Source organism: Vombatus ursinus, unplaced genomic scaffold (genome assembly GCF_900497805.2).
Source record: "Vombatus ursinus unplaced genomic scaffold, bare-nosed wombat genome assembly UNPS02015175.1, whole genome shotgun sequence".
Classification (NCBI taxonomy): Eukaryota; Metazoa; Chordata; class Mammalia; order Diprotodontia; family Vombatidae; genus Vombatus; species Vombatus ursinus.
The window spans coordinates 24,121,159-24,144,128 of NW_020954953.1; the positions used below are offsets into that span (position 1 = coordinate 24,121,159).

Sequence of the window (22,970 nt, forward strand, 5' to 3'; positions counted from 1 at the left end):
GATAGATAGATAGATAGATAGATAGATAGATAGATAGATAGATAGATTGATAGATATAGATACATGAAAGCAAGGATACTTAACCAAGTTGTTTGATAGTTTACAAGGAATCCAACTATGGGTCAACCCCATCAATAGACTTGAGAAAGAAAAGGAAAAAACAAGATGGATGGCATGAAGACATCACCAAAGCTGGTAAATGAGATCAGGAAGAGTCAAGTGATGTGAAGACAAAGACCGGCTTATTACCAAAGAAGCATATATAGTAAATACCCAATTTAATGTGAAAACAAACCAAATATATTCTAGTAGTGGAAGGAGCACTGTAGTTATCAAGAGCACCTATAATTTAAATCTCCTGCTTTTGATAAATTACTCTAATTTTCTGAAGAAGCTAATTGATTAAATAACTAGTTTTTAGTAGCAATAGCTTGTATTTATAAAGTATTTTAGAGTTTACAATGTGCTTTCCTTATAACAACCCTGAAATGGATGAAGTTGCATTGGATGGTTTCCAAGATCCCTTTGAGCTCCAAATCTAGGATCTAATTATGGTCTTATTATTTCCCATTCTATAGATAAGAAGACTAAGACTTGGAGAAATTTTGTCTTAACCTAAGTACCAGAGCTGGTAAATGAAAACAAGGGACTTGAAATGTAGGTTTCTCTCCCTCTGTCTCTCTGTCTCTGTCTCTCTCTCTTCCTCTCTCTCATCTCAGAAGAAAAATTGGTCCTATCTTCTCCCCTACACTCTCCCTTAACTCCCACTTTCCCACTTTTCTTGTAGACATAAACTTTCCACTCCTACTTTTACCGTAGAAGGCAACACCATCATCCCAGTCCCTTAGGCTCTCAACCTAGGAGGCATCCTCTACTCCTTACTATCTCTCATCCTCTATGTCCAATATGTTGCCAAGGTCTGTTGTTTTCATGTTTGCAGTATTTCTCAAACTCCCTTCTCCACTTTGATAAGGTCATCACCCTGGTACAGGCTCTCATCATCTCACCCCTGGACTACTGCACTTACTAGCTGTGTGACCATGGGTGAGTCACTTAATCTTGTTTGCCTCAGTTTCCTCATCTGTAAAAATGAGCTGGAGAAGGAAATGGCAAACCATTCTACCATCTTTGCCAAGAAAACCCCAAATGGGGTCATGAATTGTCTGACACGACTGAAAAATAACTCAACAACAACCTCAACTTTATCATAGCTAGGATTAGTTAACATTAAGAATCTAGTCTGTGCTAAAACTACAACTTCCACATTTCAATAAATAGAAGACTTTCTAGGAAAACCTGTGAAATGCATGCCCATATAATGTTGCAAAGAACTTGTTCTTATCTGTCTGAACTATTTTTCTTAATTTGAGAAAATACTTTTTAAGATTTTCTCTCCTCAAGCTCATTAAGCTGGCTCAGTGAGAGTCTAGCAAGACTATCCCTGATCTATGCAAGTAAGTCGATCTTATGGTTTAAAATTAGATTTTTTTGGACACTTTTCTTGTCAAATAAATACAGAATACATGTTCTATGACATTTGTTAAAATTAACTTTCTTTTCTAAAACCTATGATTGTGAGCATCTTGGGTAATGAATTCAACAAACATTTTTAAAGCTCTGTGGGCACAGTGTGCAGGCTATTAATTAAATCCAAGCTTAGATAAGACACTGTCTCTGTCCTCATGGAGATTACAGCCTGATGGAAGAAGCAGCCTCTACGTAACCCATACTACCTTTTTACACAAAATCTGCAAAATAAAATAATACATAATCCATGAATAAGAAAGAAGCAAGCCAGGGTACTCTGTGAGGGTCTAAAAGGTCATTACTTTCATGGAAAAGATAACATCTGGGTTTGGTCTTACTTGAGATTGATATATTTGATACAATAAATATTTTTTTGGAAATATTACAACTTCAAATGGAATATTTGTTAAATGCATATATATGCATGCATGTATATATGTGTGTGTATATATACACATATAAGCATATATGTGTGTATACATATATACATGTTTGCGTATATATATATACACACACACACACACATATATACTGTAAAATCTGGCCAAAGACTTGTTTGTGTGTTCCAATTAATTGTCAAGGCTGTACACAATAGAAAAACATGTGGTTTACAGAGGTTTAACTTAGCTCAATGCACACATGGTTCCCTTGTACATGTTGAACAAACACTCCCAGGTCTCACCTCTGTTTTTGGCCATAGGATCTGTGACTTAGTTGGGTTGACCATGGATTCTTCTCCAATGTAACTGAGGACACGGCCCTCATTAAAGTGATAGAGTTATGGCCCCAGTTTAAATCTAATACCAACTCCATCTTGAAAGGCCTATTTGAGATCTGATTTCCATTCGCTATAATTATCAGTCTGTTAAGACTACAGATTGAGGAGTCTTATTTGTACTTCTAACACCTCTGTAGGATTATGAACTGATGCAGTGGAATGTGAACAAAACCAGTGGAACAATTTGTACAATAACCACCACTATAAAGAGAAACAAGTTTGAAAGACTTAAGAACTTAACACAATGACCAACCATGATTTCTGCCTATCTTCTGACATAGAAGTGATTGAGTCAGGGTTAAGATGAAATATAAAGTTTTTGAACATGGGCTAATGTGGAAATTTGTTTTGCTTGACTATATGCATTGTTATAAAGATAGGTAGTAAAAAGAGAAAGTAGATTTATTAATTGGAAAAAAATGAAATTTAAATGTTTACAAAAGGAAGTCTCTAGACTTGTAATTTTACTTATATCTGACAATCAAGAAAAGCAAAAAAACTATTTACAGACAAAAAGTTGCTGAGATAGTCATATGAGCTAATCTTTTCATTATATTTATTTATTCATTCATATTTATATGAGCTAATCTTTTCATGAACAAACTAACAGTCTACCCATTTAACACATGTTTCTTTTCAATCTTTTTTTAACCCAGATATTGCTATAAGCTTATATTATCTATATTTTATAAACCTTAAAGTTCTATATAAATGTGAGCTATTATTCTTCCCACCATGGCTATCTTTTTATTAACCATGCTTTGATTTAGAGAAGAAAATCTGATGACCCTCCATAGTTCTACTCCATGGCTTTCTGTGGTACAGAGGTAACCCTGTATTCCTTTCTGTTTTTTAAAAAAAAAATTTAGTGATCTTTTGCTTTTACATCAACTCTATTTCCTAATATTTTATTCCCCTTTACAGAGAGCCTTCTCTTACAACAAAAAATAAAAAAGAAGGGTAAAAAAATAGTTTGGTAAAACTAATTGACATATCAGACAAATCTACTACTATATACAGTACTATTTCAAAGACAACCAGCTGAATTCAGTCAAATATTTAAAAAGTAACTGGTTGCTTGACTAAATTAAAACATAAAAAATGGTTTGTTTGTCTGGATCTACGGATGACCTGGGTTTTTCATTTATTGTTGCTGTTGTTTAGTCATTTCAGTTGTGTCTGACTCTTTGTGACCCCATTTATTTTTTTTTGGAGGGTGGCAAAGATACTGTACTGGTTTGCCATTTCCTTCTGTAGCTCATTTAATAGATGAGGAAACTGAGACAAACAGGGTTAAGTACTTGCCCAGGGTCATGCAGCTAGTAAGTGTCTGAGACTGCATTTGAAGTCAGGAAGACGAATCTTTCTGACTCTAGGCTCCATACTCTATTCATTGTGCCACCAAACTGCCTGCATTTCTAATTGCTAAAGTATTACTGGAAATTATGAAAGATGGATCCACTGATGTCTTGAATTATGATTCTAAAATTAAGAATATATTTAAGTGAACAAACTTAATTTTTAAAAACAGAAAATTAAAAGTTGTTTAATATGTGTTCATATGCACAAATTTTTAGGTCACATAAAAAAGTTTAAAAGCTTACTATCCATAATCAATTCAATACTTAATATGAATAATTATATTAAAACATGACCAGCTTTTTCCTACTACTGTGACTGCCCATATTACACACCTCTCCCCCACCCATTTCCCCTATGGAATGAACTTCTTCCCTTTTCTCTTATTCTATGAGGGCCATCCACAGTTGTCTCACTGGACCCAGATGGCCCTGGAGGAGAAAGTGAGGCTGGTGACTTTGCACAGCCCTCCCTCACTTAAATCCAATTTATTTGTATGTCATGGCATCACCTTCCTGATATCCTGGTCCTCTTCTAGAACGAAGGACAAACAAACAACAACAATAACCACCTTATTCTATATATCCTTCAAGGTACGGTGGAAAGAGCAGCAGCTCTGCCTCCTACTCTTGTGTATGACCTTGGGGCCGTCATTTAACCTCTATAGGCCTCAGTATCCCTATCTGTAACATGAGGGATTTGGACTTAGAGGCTTCTTAGGTACTGTCCAGTAATTCTACTATTCAATGACTCATAGCTTTTCACTTATAATTGGAACAAAGACCTAGGAAAGCTAAAGAGGAAAAACAGCCTTTATTAAAGTAAGAGCTAGTGATATTTTCTTATAATGTGTTATTGAAAGGCTCATCAGTTTTTTTTTTAAAAAATCCACTATCAAATAAAATCCTCTATATTCTGACTGCTTTTGCTTCATTTTTTCTGACAGGAAAAGAAAATGTGGGTCTGACTGTATTATTGGAATACCTGACTTGTTTTCTTAATGTCCCCTGTGTCACTTTTACAAGTATTTCAATAAAAGTAAAAAATAAAGACAATAACAAAAGAAGACTGGTTATTCTAAAATGCACAAAAAACTCCTCATTTGACTTTCTAAGCAATTGTGGCAACAGAAAAGATTCTATCAATTATGGAAGAATGGCTTCCCATAGAATTGATGACCTTTGTATTTCGAATATATTCAGAGGTTAGTGCACTGCAATGTTTCTAGGCACTGCTATTGAGAATAACCATTTCTTAGTGATAAATATGCCCTCGAAGAAACTATTATTTGTATTGCATTATTTAGGCTAGGACATTATTAAAAGGCCATAGTACACTGACATAAGTAAGAGTTCCCCATTTTCACAGATCATTGCAAATCGTATTACACATGATCAGGAAAATAGTATTTCAGTCATTTTATGGAAAGTCTGTCATATTTTAGCTAAGAAACAACTTGCTTAGGAATTGGAGCATAAGGCATTGAAAAGATGCAATCCTATTTTCTATAGGCTAAAGTGACCAGTCAATAGAAGGAGGCAAGGTATGATTACTGCCTAGAGCTTACTACAGAAGCTAGCAACCTAGCATTTAGCAATAATGAAAAATGTCTGTGCTTTTTATGTTTCCTTGAAAAATTCTGCATACAAAATATATTTTGATCTAGGTTTTTAAATTTTAGTTTTTTTTTAAAGTGAAGTAATATACACTCAAATTCTTTTAGCATAAAAATTCTGATTACATATGTCCATAAAACTAAAATAACTTAAAGGAAAAAAAGGATTATGATATTCTTTTAGTCTGGACCTAATGCATGATTTTGAATTTCAAAGTGCCATTAATGATAAAAGAAAGAGGGGGGATGTTAGGAGGACAGTAAAGAAGAGAAAAAAGAAAATATTGGAACCTAGTCATTTAGGTTTTACTCAAAAGACTCTAGCTGAATCACTATTTTGCATTTAAGTTTGTCTTCATCTCCTCATTTTAATACTGATAAAGAAGCAAATACATACACAGCACGTGCCTTTGAAAAAGCTTTGAAGTGACAATGATGAACATAAAGCTCCAAGAAGAATCTTTGCACACAGTAGGTTCCTGATAAATATTTGTGCAAGGAAGTAATTTTAAACCACAGCAGATATCTTCATCTTGATCTGTTAAGATTCATATTACTGATGTAATATGGATCCCTAAGACCACTAAGAGATTTAATCTCTAATGATTTAGAGATTTCAGCTTTAATCTGAATGAACAAATAAAACACTTTTGTCATGAATTAGAAAGCTAGGGAACAGGGCAATAACCAATTCATGACAGAAATCTCACTGTCCAATTCCAAATGGCTTTAAAAGATCATTTCCTAGGACATACAATATCCCAGGATGGAACCAAATATGATAAAGATGTTTTATTTATAGAGTATGCATGAGCCTGGATTGCCCCAGCCTTCTCTGTTGCCAGGTCAGTGAGTATAATGTAGTCCATATTTTGTGGCTGTTTTCCAGCATTAAACATGTCAACATTTTACATCTCAGCCATAAAAGTTAGTGAGATAGGTCTGATGAATAGCAATAAGACCAAAAAAACCCAAACGGAAACAAAACATAATGTGAATATCTTGGAAAATCAATTAATATTTTTATGAACAGCAATAAAAATATTGTTGAGGACTAGCAGAGAGTGAGGTCAGACTAGTTGACCTCAATATATATTCTTGGTTGAGCTTTGCTTATCATTGTAAATAAATTCTGCACCCTCTGTCAAAATTGACATCTTAGTGCACACAAAGGCAGGAAGTTTTATAAATTCACAAAACTCCTTTTTTTTTTAGCTCAGTGGCTCTCATTAAGGCATATAAACTTGATATCTGGAAATACTGCAGCGCTGTTGGAGTCAGAGGCCATCTCATTGTTTTTTCTGCATCTTTGAAAAGAATACAACCATATATTGTGAATGTCATATTTGTGTGAGCCATTCAAAGTAAGTGTACAAATAAGTAGGCACTTAATAAAAGCTTTTTGACAGCAACTTTTGATGTGAAAAGGCAAGCAATTTAATCACTGGGTGAAGAGTGCTAAATCCATACTATCCTGGATGGAAAACAATGACACAACCAAAGGTAAGACATAAGCAGGGAATTCCTGACTACCAGGTGAGAGAAGAGATGAGAAAGAAACAAGTGAGAAGGAGTTAGAAGCTGGATTTTATTGGAAGATCTTTGGAAGATGACAGTGGGCAGATTATAGATATAGCTACTAGTGTATTGATAAGAGTCTACTAATTGTGTATCAGACACTAAGAGGCAAATAGTACTGGGCAATTTGAAAAAAACCCAAGAAATCCCATTATAATAAAATCTCACTTAGGAACCCCTGGTCTTGTGATCAGACAAAGAAAACTGGTGGTTTGCTGGGGAGAATTAGCAGCAAGAGTGAGAGAAGATTGGATCTCTCAGCTAATATAGACAATGGAGAGGAGTGTTCCATTAACCTGAAGAGACTGCATAATGTTTGCTGCAAAAATTTTGGTGGATCCATAATTTCAACCATGTGGGTCCTCAACACTGGTGCCACTGGTTACAACTACTCATGTCTTCTGCTTCTCTGCAATTCTAGATCGTGCCTTCCCCATAACCCTGAGAAACTGAAAATGCACTGGAGGTGACTGTCTGGATTTTTTTTTTTTAACATATGGGATATGGATACCAGTGCATCATTCACAAAAATCAATTGTTATCCCTCCATCTCACTACATGACTGGTCTACCTTCTTTTTCTGCTCTAACCGTCTTTAAGGTAAGAGGAAATTGAAGTCCACAGAGTGAAGTATCTTGTTGCACGTTAAATACATATTAAATGGAAGAGTTAGAGTGAGAATTCAGGTTTTTATCTGATCCAGGTTTTTTTTTTTTTTAATCTGTACTTGCGATTTTTAGCCATGTGGAAACTAACTCCCTTAAGGCAGATTAGCAAGTCTTCTGTAATTTACAGTTTTGGAGAGTTGCCTTACAGGTTAAGTGACTTGTCCATGGTCATACAGCTAGTAGGTGCCAGAGATAAGGCCTCAAACCAGGTCCTCCTGAATCCAAAACCAATTGTCTTTCCCATAAACCATGCTGCCTCTCTAGGCTATTCCAACCTTCTGCTCAACAGGAGAAGTCTGATGAACAAAGGATATGCGTGTGTGTTATATGTGTATGTTGTTCTGTTGTGTCCTACTCTTCATAATCCCATGGACCATACTGAGCATGGGGTTCTCTTAACAAAGATACTGGAGTGCCATTTCCTTCTCCAGTGGATTAAGGCAAACAGAGGTTAAGTAACTTTCCCAGGGTCATATAGCTAGTGTCTGAGGCTGAATTTGAACCCAGGTCTTTCTGACTCCAGGAATGTATACACACAGTCTATTATAAATATGATACACATTCTACCTCTCTCTCTCTATATATATACATATATACATATATATATAATATATGTGTATATATATGTATATATACACACACATGCATATATGTGTATATATATACACACACATGCATATACATATGTATGTATGTATGTATATATATACACACACACACACATACATACAATACAAAATAATAAATATCTATTAAGCACCTACTAAGTGCCAGTCGTTGTGCCAAGTGCTGGGGATAAAGATTAGAAAAAGAAAGACAGTCCCTATACACAAGGAGCTTACAATCTAGACGGGGAAGAAAACACACAAAAGGGATCAGAAAGGGGAAAGGGGGTAGAGAATATCCAGCCAGGGCCATGATGGTGGTAGAATTAACACCTCACAGGCAGCTGGAGGTAAATGAAGAGTTGACTGAGCTAGATACTTAGTAAATGCTTCCTTGCTTGCTCACTTCAATACTTCAGGGATTTGTGATTTCACTGGCGTTGATTATACAATACAGATTACAATCCAACTACTCTTTAGTAGAGGGTCTTCATGAATTGCTGTGACTAAAAACCTAACTATGTATCAACCAAACTTTAGGTGATAAACAAATAGCTCTACTTTGCTAGGACTATCTTCAGACAACAAGTGAGCACCATTCTATGTGAAGTCATGCCAACATTGGTGGAGCAGGAAGATTCTCACTGTGCCACCATAGTCATTGAGAAACTAAGATTGCCTACAAATTATAATGAGGCATCACAGCATAATTTTGGTGAATGATATTAGGATCATAGACTTGGAATTAGGAAAAATATTTTATCACTACTTTAGTATAATTGGTTTCCTTTGTAATCCTATATATACACACACACACACACACACACACATATATATATATACACACATATATATACACACACATATATACACACACACACACGCACACACACAAACATATATATATATATTTTTTTCTATTTAAAACATCACCCTGAGAAGGGTCCATAGGCTTCACCATATTGCCAAAGGGGTCCATGACAAAAAAAAGGCTAAGAACTTCTCATCTAGTCCCAAATCATCATTTTACAAATGAGGAAATTGAAATCTAAAGAGTTTAAGTGATTTGCTCAAAATAACAGAGGAAGTAAGTGGAAAAACTGTGATTTAAACATAGGTCCTCTGACTCCCAATCTCTCCCCTCTTCAATCTTTTTATCCCTAACTGCTAACGTAGTGACTTCTATTGTACCACCCTATCCCTTAAGTGAAATATACTTAACATTAAAAGTGCAGTGAACATAATTTGATATTGGATAATGATTTAGACACAACTATAGGACCTTGTGCCCTGGGTTATTGCTATAAAAATCCATTATCCTTGCCTGTAGATACATAGAAGTGATAGTTAATGAGAGCTCTACTTTGCAGAATTTCAGATAAACAAACTGTCCTATTAGTCTTTGCTTATTTAATTGATTAAGTTCAATGTGTCCAGTAGTAAATATAACTTGCTATTATTTTCCATGTGAGTGAAGCTTGAGAAAGCAGCTTTCTTTTACTACTGATTGAATTTCCAATTATCCAACATTTTGAGAAATTATTAGCAATCATACGAATATTTCTCATTTTCAGATGTGATCTAATTCAACCTGTCTTCGAAAAATAATGACAATTCATATGATAAACTTTGGAGTTAGGAAGCTAGGCAATTAGGGAGTTAAGAAATTAGGACCTAGGCAACTAAGACTGTAAGTTACAGATAAGCTGCTAAGAAGTTATCAGCAGGGGAAACTTTTATACAGGGAATTATTCACACTAATATAATCATGGGTCCAGATTGAGGATTGCAGGAAAAGAGAAGAATATTGTATATAATTTGAATCTTTTTATTTGCTTTGGAAGAGTACATTAAAAAAACAACAGGTAAAATTTCAAGGCCTAAAATTCTATTGGTGAAATTGGCTTAAATGGGAGAAATATTCTCAAATATGAAATTCTTAGGACACACACAAATAAATTTGAAGAGGAATAAGAAGGGCAGTCATCTAAAGAGACATTTATGGTTGTATCGCGAACTCACTGACCAATTCAGACATTTTGTAAAAGCTACTTTTCAGACAAGATAAAGGTCAAATAAATGATAGTCCCATTGGCTGGGGGATAGGTGGGCTGAAGGTAGCCTATTAATTAATTAATTAATTAATTAATAGCCTATTAAAAATGGGAGGCAGTGTGGTCCACGCTAGATTTGAGTCAGAGGTAGTGAATTCGGATTACATTTCTATTTTTTACTAGTGACCTTGAGTAAGGCACCTATCCTTTCCAGGACTCAATTTCCTCATTGAAAAAATTAGGTGGCTGAACCTGTGACGTCCCTCCTATTTCTAAAGTTATGATCCTATGAATAGGTAACATTTAGATAGTATTTTAAGTTTTTGCAAAGCCCTTTACCCATATTACTATACTTAATCTTCCTCACAATACTCTGAAGTAGGTAGTACAGGTATTTCCATCTTAGAGATGAGGAAATGAGGGCTTTAATCAGATAGCTGGCAAATGTCAGAGATGGCATTTGAACCCGTCTATTTGACTCCAGGTCCATGGCTCTTTTTACTATACCACTCTGTTGAATCATTTTTTTTTTCTCGGTAGTATCCGACTCTTTGTAACCTCATTGGGAGTTTTCTTGGCAAAGATACTAGAGTGGTTTGACATTTCCTTCTCTAGCTCATTTTACAGATGAGGACACTGAGGCAAATAGGGTTAAGTGACTTGCCTAGGGTCACATAGCTAGTAAGTATCTGAGACTGGATTTGAAGTTATAGAGATGAGTCTTCCTGACTCCAAGCCCAGTGCTCTATCCACTGCACCTTCATACCGCTCTGACTCTCCAGTAAATAATGGAAAAGTATGCAGAAGTACTCATTTCTTATAATGAATCATCTTTAGATTGGAGAGTATAGGATAAAAATGGCTAGCAGGGAAACTGAAATCCAAGATAAGTGAAGGAATGGTTGGAGAGAACCTAGCTGTCTTTAAAAAGGTCCAGTCTCTTGGAAGAGATGAAACACCCAATGGGGTAGCAAATTCTTTCAGAAGTGATTGCTGTGGTAATGACAGTGATCACTGAAAAACTGTGGAGATAAGGAGACAAACCACAAGAGGGAAAATGGGCAAATGGTCCTAATTTTCACAAAGGGGAAGAAGAAGATGAAGAAGACTAATTCCTCATACTCTAGGCTGGTGACTTTATTTCCTGGTGAGCTAGTCATTTAACCACTTTCGTCTACATTGGATGGATCACAGAACAAGGATCCAGAAAGGCTCCAAGAGGTTAGAACTGTGAGCTGAATATAATAAAGTGGAAACTAGGAGGGATCAATATAAGTAAAGTCCTGCAATTTGGGTCAAAAAAAAAAAAACAAGGCACAAGTGCAGAAAAGAGAAACTGGAGATAAACAATATTCCATCTGAAGAAGACCTAGAGGTTTAGTGAACAGTAACCTCAACAAGATTCAAGAGTATAACATGGCAGCCAAAAAGCTAATGAAATCTTTAGGCAGCAATAATAAAAGTGTAGTATGACTAATGTGAAAATGTGTTTTGTATGATTGCACATGTATAATCTATATCAAATAACTTGCCTTCTTAATGAGGGGGGAATAAGGGAAGGAGGGAAAGAATTTGGAACTCAAAATTTAAAAAAAATACTAAATGTTAAAGATTGTTTTTGCATGTAATTAGGGTGGATAAAATATTAAATCATTAAAAAATATAAAAAATAATAGAAGTGTAGAGGCTGGGATTAAGGAATCCAGAATGCTGCTACATTCTGCCTCTAACTAACATTCTAATGACCTCTAACTAACTAACTGCTAACATTTCACTTCAACGAGCATGTTCAGTTCTGGGCATCACATTTATAGTCAGAAAACTGATGAGCTGCATTGAGCCCAGGACTCCAGTTTACTCTTTGAATAACAGATTCCTATCATCACTATATTGAAAAGGATTCAATTTACAGAAAACAAAACAAAAACAAAAAGACAGAAACAAACTTTTCACTCAAATGATCAGAAATCCAGCCGTCGTACCAGGTGAATTATAACTACTGAGAATTCTTAGCCTAGGCCCTCATCGCCTCTCACTTGGATGACTGAAGGTCTTCCTGCCTCCTATCTATCTGTACTGCAAGTCCATCCTCTACAGCTACCCAAGTGATTTTTCTATAAACACAAAATTGACCATGTCACTCACCATCCCCTACTCAATAAACTCCAGTGGGTCCCTGTTGCCTCTAAAATAAAATATTACTCTGTTTAGCTTTTAAAACCCTACAGAATTTGGGTCCATTCTATCTTTTGAGTCTCATTTCACACGAATCTGCATTCCAGCCAAACTGGCCTTCTCTCTTTTCCTCATACACTATGTTCCATCTCTCATCTCATTGCCTTTGCAAAGTCTTGGTAGGGATGCCTTCCCTCCTCATCTCTACACCATATAATCCCTCTCTGTCTTTAAGACACAACTCAGGCATTACCTAGGTATGTGGAACTTCCATTGTGAATGCTTCCCTTATGAAACTATTTTGTATTCATTTTTTAAATATTTACTTTGTAAATATTTAGGTCCATACATATATGTATACACACATACACATATACACATCTTGTCCACTAGAACACAAGGGATTGTGTCATTCATTTCATTTATGTCTACAGAGCCTAGCATAGTTCTTGGCACTTAGTAGGCACTGCATAAATATTTGTTAATTGAATGATTGATTTTTAGCTTTGGGAAAACTTAAGGGGTGCATGACAACTGCCTTCAAGTAAATGAATTGTTGACAGGTGGAAGATGGTCTTACAACCTTGTTTCTTTGACCCCCTAGGGCAGAACTACAGAAATGAGTGGTTACTGCAGAGAGTCAGATTTCAGATTGATATCAGGAAAAATACTCTAATAATCAAGAATTGTTGAGCTGACATTTTGGCTTCTTTGGAAAGAAGTGGTTACCAATCAGTGGAAGTCTTCAAGTAAAGATTAGATGACTCGTGGGTATGTTAGATAAGGGATTCCCGATCAGATATGGGTTTGAACGGATAACTTCTGAGATTCCCTTTGACACTGAGATTGTCTGATTTAACATAAGATATGGCTTATCCATATGTTAAGTGTTCATTTCTATATTAATAATACTCATTCATTCATTCATTCATATTTTTGCATAAAAATACCTACATCGCACCTTGCCAGGCACTGGGGCGATGTAAATATGTATAAAGATACAGCCCAAGTTTATAATCCAAAGAAACGAAATATATATAGATAAACAGTCAAAGATGAATAAAAATACATAGTCTTATGTGACTAAATGCCCATGGTGTGATTTTAACAATAAATGTTATAGGTGTTCAGAGAAGGGAAAGCACCAAAAAAGGAAATGTTCAATGCTTCCCTGAAGCTGGTATTGTGGAGGCCACTTAGACCACACATAATCAGCATGGATTGTATAGCAAAATGATGATGACTGAAGCTGAAAAATGGTTTGATTTCCATAATTTCTGAGCATAGCCAAATTTACTTGGGCTTTCATTTTAATGCAATCACGAAAGTTAATCCAGAGCCATTACTTTTCGTTTAGTCATTCTTGTTTTTCATTACTCTCTACCACTTCCATTTCCTCTCCTTTCTAGCTCTGTACCAGTTAAAAGAGCCTAGGGAAGGAACACTGTGTTTGACACGCCCCGCTGCATGGACAGATAAGAAGTTTTACCAAGGTCGACAGATGCTACTTTATACTTAGGTGACTTACTGTGCTCAGCAAACAATTACGCTTTGCCCCTGTATCCCTGATATTTCTGATGCCCCACCCCAAGCTTTCCACTATTTCAATTTTAAAAGAAATGCTTCCCCATCAAAATTCAACAGCATTTTATAAGCTGTTTTCCTGCCTGCACTAAATTTAATATCAGGATTATTATCCATTTGTCATTTCAACCTATAATTTAGGAAGCCTTTTGTGTTTGAAGTACATTTCCCTCCACCCCCTTTCCTCCAGCTTTTACCGGGATATTCACTGAAGCCTCTGTCTAGGACATTTGGTTTGACCTCTTAGAATAAATATTTTCAGTGCTTCTGATTCTGCTTTCCTAAGAGGCACCATTAGTTCTGCTCAATTCTATTTAAAATAGTTTTTATGATACAATACAATTTCAACATTTCTATATTAATCTTCATTTTATTTCTCTAAGTACTTACACAAACACTGTCACTGGGACATCACTGATGGGACACATTCTATCTCTCTTTCACTCCTGTCCACTTAAAGGCACCACTAAAACAATAATAAATGGTTTACAGAGAATCTGCTGAGCATTGGAAGAAAAAGTTCAAGAAGTGGCCTTGTCATTGACAATTGCTCATAGGAACTACTTACATCATCAGTCTCTCAAATGAATTAGATGGAAGAATTCTGGTATGAGCACCCCCCACATACCAGTAATCCCTTCCTACCTGGGCCACTGGATTCTAGTTTTTAGATACTTCAAAAAAAAAAAAAAGATACCTTGGTGAAAACATTTCTCAGGTTAAAAGGAAATCAAACAAACAATTCAAACCAAAATACCAATCGAAGGCATTTGATGAGTTCAATCAGTAGAGCCTTTCCTTACCCCACAGCCCAGGCCATTGCTTGGCTCACATGTGATTTTCCTCACTTCTGGTTCAGGGAGCAGGCCTGCTCCACACCCTGGACTGGGGCAGAGGACTCCTCCCATTTGCAGGACACATTCCTCGGCTCCATAGCGTTGATACCGGTTGTACTAGAAAGAAGAAAAAAAAATTTAAAAAGAGGCAGCAATATTAAAGAATCAATGCAGTATTTTTGCTGACTAAGATAAGATTCAGAAGCCAGGGGAGGCGTAGTGAATAAAAAAAAAGTGCTAGATTTGGAGTCAGAAAGATCAGTTTGAATTACTCTTCTGGGACTTACTAGCTGGGTGACTATGGGCAAATCACTTAACCTCTCTGAAATTCGGGTAACTCCCTAAGACTTAACCCCTTTCCCTGAGACAATGTATATTCTATTGGGGCAGGTGGAAGGGAAAAGGAATAAGCATTTATATAGCTCCTGCTATGTGCTGGACATTGTGCTAAATTCATTATAAATATCTCATTTGATAGGAGACAACCTTTACCCATATAAATATATACAAATAAATACAAAAAATTCGGGGGTGGGATGGTTCAACAAAGACCTCATATAAGAGATAATGCTTAAAATGATCTTTTAAAGAAAGTAATAGATTCTAAGATGTAAAGATGAGGAGGGAATACATTCCAGCTATGAGGGACATGTGGGAAATACAATGTCATGTGTAATAAGCAGCAGGAAGGCTAATTTAGTTGACACTCAAAATAGTTTGGCCTAACCATCCACTTAGGAAAAAAAATGGAGGAAAACTACCTATTGTCCTGACTATGAAATACAGTCAGATGGGAAATCTATAGAGCAAATCCATCAGTGTATAATAATATTAATAACATATGGCATTTACATAGATCTTCAAGGTTTGCAAAGTGATTTACCTTATTCAAGATGTATGTATATTTTATTCAGTTATTTCAGTTGTGTCTGACTCTTTGTGATCCCATTTGGGGTTTTATTGCCAAATATCCAGGAGTGGTTGTCCATTTTCTACTTCAGCTCATTTTACAGTTAAGAAAACGGAGGCAAATAGGGTTAAGGGACTTGCCCTGGGTCACACACCTAGTAAATGTCTGAGGCCAAATTTGAAATCAAGATGAGTCTTTTTGACTCCAGACCTGGCATTCTATCCACTGCACCACCTACTGCATATAATATATGTAGACATACAGATGTATCTATATCTCTTGGAAATATAATACAAATGGACATTAAGGTGGGCATAGGATTGAACAGGAGAAGAACAGGCTGGATTTCTTTTTGATTGGTGGGGACTGTAAATCATTGATATATGATACTGACAATTGTAGAAAGAATGGCTAGTTTTTTCTACCAATGGTTGTATATTTTTAAACCCTCTATAAAGCTCTCCTCCACAAAAGTCTTACTCGAATAATGACAGCTGACATTCATATGTGTTAAATTTTGGGATGCACTTTATAGACGTTATCTGGTTTCATCTTCACAACAATCCTGTGCAGTAGGTACTATAGTGTTATTATCACCATTTTATAGATGAGAAAATGGAGGCTCAGAGATATTAAATACCACATTCATGGTCACATAGTTAGTAAGAGGTATTTCCTGACCTGACTTCTAGTACTGTTTCTGCTATCACAGTACTATTTCTCCCTCTCCTCTAATACCTCATGATACCGGGGGTCATTTTTAGTGTGAGCCGTGGAAAGCCCTGCCAAGTTGAAAGAGCTGTGCTAACAGGCCCAGGGATGGGCTTTTTGTCTATAATCTGAGGTTCAGTCTATCTAAGTGTGTGGAAGCTCAACACTAAAAGCTCGGCTACCAGATGATTGTTCAATCAATCAGCAAGCATTTATCAAGTCATTACTACGTGCTGGGCATTGTGTAAACACTGGAAAGACAAAGAAAAAAAAAGCAGAACCAGGATTGGAGTTTCTTATTCAGTAGGCTTGAGGGAGTCAATGAACATTTTTAATAGAGTAAATAAGGTCATAACAGCACATTAGGAAGACAACTTTGGAGGACAGAATGAAGAAGGGTCTGATTAGAGGCAGAAATGACAGTTTGAGGATATTATTATAGTACAGGGAAGAAAAGATAAGAGAATATACTAAAGCAATTGTGATGGAAGTGCAGAAGGAAAGCCAAAAAAAAGATATAATGAAAATACAAATGAAATGTAGCAAAAACATATATAAAGAAGGACAGAGAGCTTATGAAAGAGAGAGGGAGGGAGAGAGGAAGGGAGAAAGAGAGAGAGAGACAGAGAGAGAAAGAAAGCGAGGGAGAAGGAGGGAAGGGGAGGGAGGGGGAGAGAAGGCAAGACTAGGGGAGAAAACTAGAAAACTTAAAGGAGTAAAGGAGAAGAGTTGTGAAGCGTTATCATTATTGCTCTATGATGATAGTCTCAATCTTCTCAATAACAGGAAGCAAGGTTACCTGCTGAGTATGAGAAAAGAGGAAAGAAAATTTGTAGTTTTGGAAAGAAAAAATGTGGGGAGTGTCACTGATAATCATTAAGAGGTGAATAAGAAAGCTGCCATGAAGCAACGAAGGTCCAGTTAAGGCTAGATTTAATATATGTGTAGTGGTTACAGTCAATATAATTTTCATGATGACTTACAGTAGTATTTAGCAACTCAGAGGCAGGAGCCAAGAAAGAGGAAAGGGTTACCCAGATTTGAGGGTTATTAGGACATTAGGGCACTCAAGAGTTGAGGAAAGGGCATTCATTATTTGTTACTTGCCAGAAGGTAAGTTCCAAATCCCCACAGGATTTATTCTGTAAAACTTGAACTCAGTCAAAAGGCCTCACCTGAGGACCTAGAGGGCCACATGTGGCCTCAAGGCCGCAGGTTACTCACCCCTGTGCAGGAGGATGGAAATATGCTTTACTAACAACTCTTAGGATTTTGAAAGGAAAGGAACCTTAGAAATAATCTAGGCTAAGCCATTTATTCTATAGATGAGAAAACAAACAGATTTTGTCCAAGAGATTTGCCCAAGGTCACATAGGTTGTAAATATAATTCAGTGTTTTTTATTTTTATTATTACACAATACTTCCTATTATAAAAATATACATTTTGATACTATAAAAACTAATTATATTATATGTTAATAAATTAAAGAATTCTGGGGAAAAACAATCATTAATAATAGGAGGATCTAGGAAGTATTTACATGCACAAGTTAACCACACACACACACACACACACCCACCCGCCCACCACCAACAACAACCAATTACTGATTAATTTAATTTTGTTTTGATTTTGATCCAGACATGACATCATCTGTATAGAGACCTCAGGATGAGGAACTCCATCTGTCAGTGTCTTCTTTGTGACTCATTAGATTCAGATTTTTCTGAGGTTACTAAGAGGTTGTGACTTGCTTAGGGCCTCTGTCAGTGCTCAGTCTTCCTGAGCTATTCATCATATCACATTGGTTGTTGATTAGCTAGTAACAGATTGTTTGCCTAACTTTACAAATGGTTATTACTTGGCCAATTTAGTCAAAATAAGTAATGTATGTAGACAATGTTACCCATTTCAGCAACATGACTGAATTTAATTCACTAAGCATTTATTAAGCACTTACTCTGTCAGACCCTATTCTAGGTGTAAGAATGGAACAGAATTAATAAGAATTTCTATTTCAGCCAGCTAAGTGTGGGGGATACAGATGTAAAGGTGTGGTTCTTTCAGACTGACAGTTTTGCTGATTGAAAAAACAAAAACAAATATGAGATTTGAATATTAAAACAAAATCCGAAAAAGGCATCCTAAGAAACAATTGCCTTGTTTCCCACCTGCTCATTTGCATAAAACCAACAGGAGAACTTTAGAGTTAGAAACTGGGGAACCCTGAAACTCAGAGATTTTGTGATTATTAGGCAAATGTCCATTGCTTGATTATGGCCCAGCCTGCATATATGAGGTAAATGCGCTGTTTGCTCACCATATGTTAGACATAGGTCTTTTGCTCAGGAGACCTATCCCTGAACTAGAAATGTTGTTTACAAAAAAGAGCCTGGTGGAAGTGAGGACAGATCTCTCTGCACTGCTGCCTCTACCTAGGGAGGTGGAAACCCTGTAGAGGCCAGACAACAGAGTAGAACTAGTGCTTCAAAACTGAAGGCTAAGAATATCTGTCCTTTCTGAAAAGGTATAGCTGGCAGCAAAGAGATGCTGCCAGCAGAGGAGCATTCTATCTTAGCAGAGATGCTGCTGCCTTTCTGACACAGATCACCCATTCATCAGGAACTTTTTGGAAACTGAGGCTTGCAGTTCTAGAGTTGTGACTTGCCTTAGTCATTTGTGTTTCCTAGTCATATGCCTCACTATTAAGGTATTTTAAATTTATGCCCGCTCTTCCTATAAATACTCTGTGTGTCTGGGGGAGAGTGATTCTCAAGGAGTAAAGACTGTTATGAAATTATTCTTTTTGCTTTACCTTTGACCTTTGTTAAGAGTTAATTGAGAGGCAGCTAGGTGGTGTAGTGGATAGAGCACTGGTCCTGGAGTACAGAGGACCTGAGTTCAAATCCGATCTCAGATACTTATTAGATGTGTGACCTTGGGCAAGTCACTTAACTAAGATTTCCTCCAAAAAAAAAAGAGTTAATTGAATCAGCTGGCCAATTTGTTAATGGGAAGCACGTAAAACTGCTTATTATCCTTCTAGAATTTCAAAATTGGAAGGGGCTTCAGAAATCATCTTGTATAACCAGTAGTAACTGATCAGGAGTTCTTTCTGAGAAGCTTCGGTTTAAAGACCTCTGAGGCAGTCCATGCCACTTCTGAATCAGTCAGATTTTTAGGAAAATTTTTTCTCACATCAAGTCTAAATCCATTTATCTCTAACTTTCACTCACTGTTACTAATTCTGCCCTCTTTAGGCAAAGAAAACCATCTTGTGATGTTGCATTGAATAGGACCTCAGAGATCATCTAATTTGATGCCTTTATGTTACAGATGAGGAAACTGAGACTCATTTCAAATTTAATTCAACAAACATGTATTTAAGTACCTATTATATATAAGTGCTATGCACTGGAGACATAAGTACAAAAATGAGATAGTCTTTGCCCTTATGTAACTTACATTCTACTTCAGGGATCCAAGATAGATAACAATTAATAATTTTGGAACCATATCTTTTGATTTAATTGGTATAGCAAACTAAAGCTCTGAAAGGTTAAAGTTCCAGGGGTGAGGAACCTGTGGTCTGGAGGTCACATATGGCCCTCTAGGTCCTCAAGTGTGGCTCTTTAACTGAATCCAAACTTCACAGAATAAACTCCCTTAATAAAAGGATTTGTTCTATAAAACTTAGACTCAGTCAAAAGGCCACACCCAAGGACCTAGAAGGCCACATGAGGCCTTGAGGCTGTAGGTTCCCTACCCCTGGGTTAAACAATTTTCCCAGGATCATATAACTAGTAAATGTCAGGGCAGAGATGCAATTTGAACCTAAGTTGTCTTAACATCAAGTTTATTGCTCCAATCATTATTTCATTTGGAAAGCTAAATAGTCACCTTCAAAGTATGACCAATATTATCAAAGATAATGGACTCCAGACTTCAACAAGATGTAACCCTACTTATATTTAGACACAATTAAATAATTAAGGCAGCATTTACTAAGCACCAATACTATATCAGTCACTATGTTCGGCGATAGGATACAAAGACGAAATACAACAATCTCTGTCCTTAAGGAGTTTATGCTCTTTTGGGGAAGATATGTACATAAATAAGGATATGTAATAAATACAAGGTAATTTTTTTGTGGATGGGAAATGGAAGTTGAGAGGATTGGGAAAAGCTTCATATAGAAGACAGATCTTAAACAGAGTTTTTAAGGAAACAAGGCACTCTGAGAGGCAGAGTTGAGGAGGGCTAGCCAAAGCAAAGGCTTAGCAAGGAGGAGAAATGGAGCGTTCTGTGCAAGTTTGGCTGGACCGTAGAGAGCAAGAAGGGGAGTGACATGTAATAAGTTGGAGGCAGGTTGTGAATGGCTCTAAAAGTCAAAGTGAAGAGCTTATATTTAATGTAAGAGGCAATAGCGAATCAGTAAAGACTACTGAGTGTGAGAGTAACATGGTCAGACATATTCCTTAGGAAAATGGAGGTGTGGAGGCTAGACTAGAGAAGGGAGAGATTTGAAGCAAGAAGACTAATTAGAAGTTCACATGATAGGGAGGGAGAGCTTGAACTAGGGTGGTGAGAAAGAAACGCACAGATGCAAGAAATGTTGCAGAGGAAAAAAATCACAAGATGTGGCAACTGATTGAATATGTGGGGTGAGGGAGAGTGAAGAGTGAAGATAATGGCAAGATGGAGAGTCTGGGTGCCTGGAAGAACAGTGGTAGCCTCAGGAGAAACTGGTAAGTTGATCAGGGTAGGCTTGAAGTGAAAAAAGCAAAGTTCTGTTTTTAGACATGTTGAATGTGAGACGCCTACAGAACATTCAGTTTGAAATATCTGATAGGCAGTAGGAGATGTATTACTGGAACTCAAGAGCAACCCTAGGACTGGATATAGAGATTTTTCAGTCGATTTCCTTATCTATAAAATTAGAGGGTTGGACTAGATGGCCTTAGAAATCCCTTCAAACTCTAACCCTATATATCATCTTGAGAACTTAATACTACGTACAAAATGGTACCTGTTGGCTTGATGTACATAAAGAGGGTGATTAAATCTATGGGATCCCGTGTGATCATTAAGAGAGAACAATGAAAGAGAAGAGAAGAGAGCCCAGGACAGAGCTTTGGTGGTATATCCACAGTTAGTGGATATGATGCTGATAATGACCCAGAAAAGGAGATTTGCGGAGTAGTCAGATTGATTCAAGAAGAATCAAGAGAAAGCAGTGTCAGAGAAGCCCACAGAAGAGAATGTAGCATCACCTAGTTAGTAAAGCAGGATTCAAACTCAGGTTTTCCTAACTCTGACTAGCTCTTTAGACACTCTGATATAGAGCTGTCTGGCCTGTGGATCTGAATCTCTGCCTTTACCACAAATATTTCTGCTCTTCTCAAGACTTTGCATTTCAGCTTTATGAAAGAAGGCCTTTACTGACCCAGCAAGACTTTAGGCTTGTGCTTGATTGGTTCTCAAATTAGAAATTGCCCCATCTATCTCATTTTGCCTACGCCAGGTGAGAACTGACAAGCTCATCACATATTTGAAATATTTGTTGCTATTGTTGTTCACTTGTTTTTCAGTCACGTCTGACTCTTCATGAACCCATTTGGGGTTTTCTTGGCAAAGGTACTGGAGTGGTTTGCCATTTCCTTCTCCAGTTCATTTTACAGATGAGGGAACTGAGGCAAACAAGGTTAAGTGACTTGCCCAGGGTCAGACAGCTAGTAAGTATCTGAGGTCAGATTTGAACTCAGGAAAATGAGTCTTCCACTGTGTTTCCTAGCTGCCCTATGTTTGAATATACCTATTCTCTATATGTCTCCACTTAGTAGAAACTGTCTCTGGAATCTGAGAACCTAGATTCAAATCCTGCCTCTGATGCCTACCTTTGGAAATTTATTTAACTTTCCTGAATCTCAATTTCCTTATCTATAAAATTAGAGGGTTGGACTTGATGACCTTGGAAGTCCATTCAAACTCTAACACTATGTATCATCTTGAGAACTTTATACTACATACAAAATGGTACCTATTAGCTTGATGTTCAGAACACACCTCAGAAGTTGTCCACCTCACAATCTTACTCAGAAGGCAAAAACTAGCTGACTTTTAGGCACTGTGTTGAAAGGATATGATTAATTTATAACGTGTGAATTTCGTGGAAAACAGTTATCAAACACATAGTATGACAGAGAGCTCCAGATAGCATATTACTAATTTTTTTTTTTTTAGAGAACATTCGTCTTGGGAGTTTGTGTGAGTGATGATGATAATGATGATATTTACCTTTTCAGCTATGTTTCAACACTCCAATTCAACAAGCATTTATTAAGCACTTACCATATGCAAAGCAATGCACTAAGTGTTAGTTCTACTTGGGTTATCGTTATTAATTTATAGTTTCTGGACATGCTTCTATGAAATGAATAAGCTACATATAGTCAATCAAGATAATTAATAGTACACTATCTAGTGCTTTCAAAAGTGCATGAAATGAATACTAACATTAACAAAAAGCCAAATATGAAAAAAGAAAAAAATAATAGCATTTAAT

At 36.5% G+C, this 22,970-nt stretch overlaps 1 protein-coding gene across 1 annotated transcript in view; it reads right to left on the reverse strand.

Annotated features, from left to right (window-relative positions):
- LOC114031408 (E3 ubiquitin-protein ligase parkin-like) overlaps positions 1-22,970 on the reverse strand; it is a 1,837,436-nt gene that overhangs the window by 279,187 nt on the left and 1,535,279 nt on the right. The window contains exon 9 of the mRNA XM_027846470.1: positions 14,747-14,896. Within this exon, the coding sequence (XP_027702271.1) occupies positions 14,747-14,896 (150 nt within the window). The remainder of the gene's footprint in view (positions 1-14,746; positions 14,897-22,970) is intronic.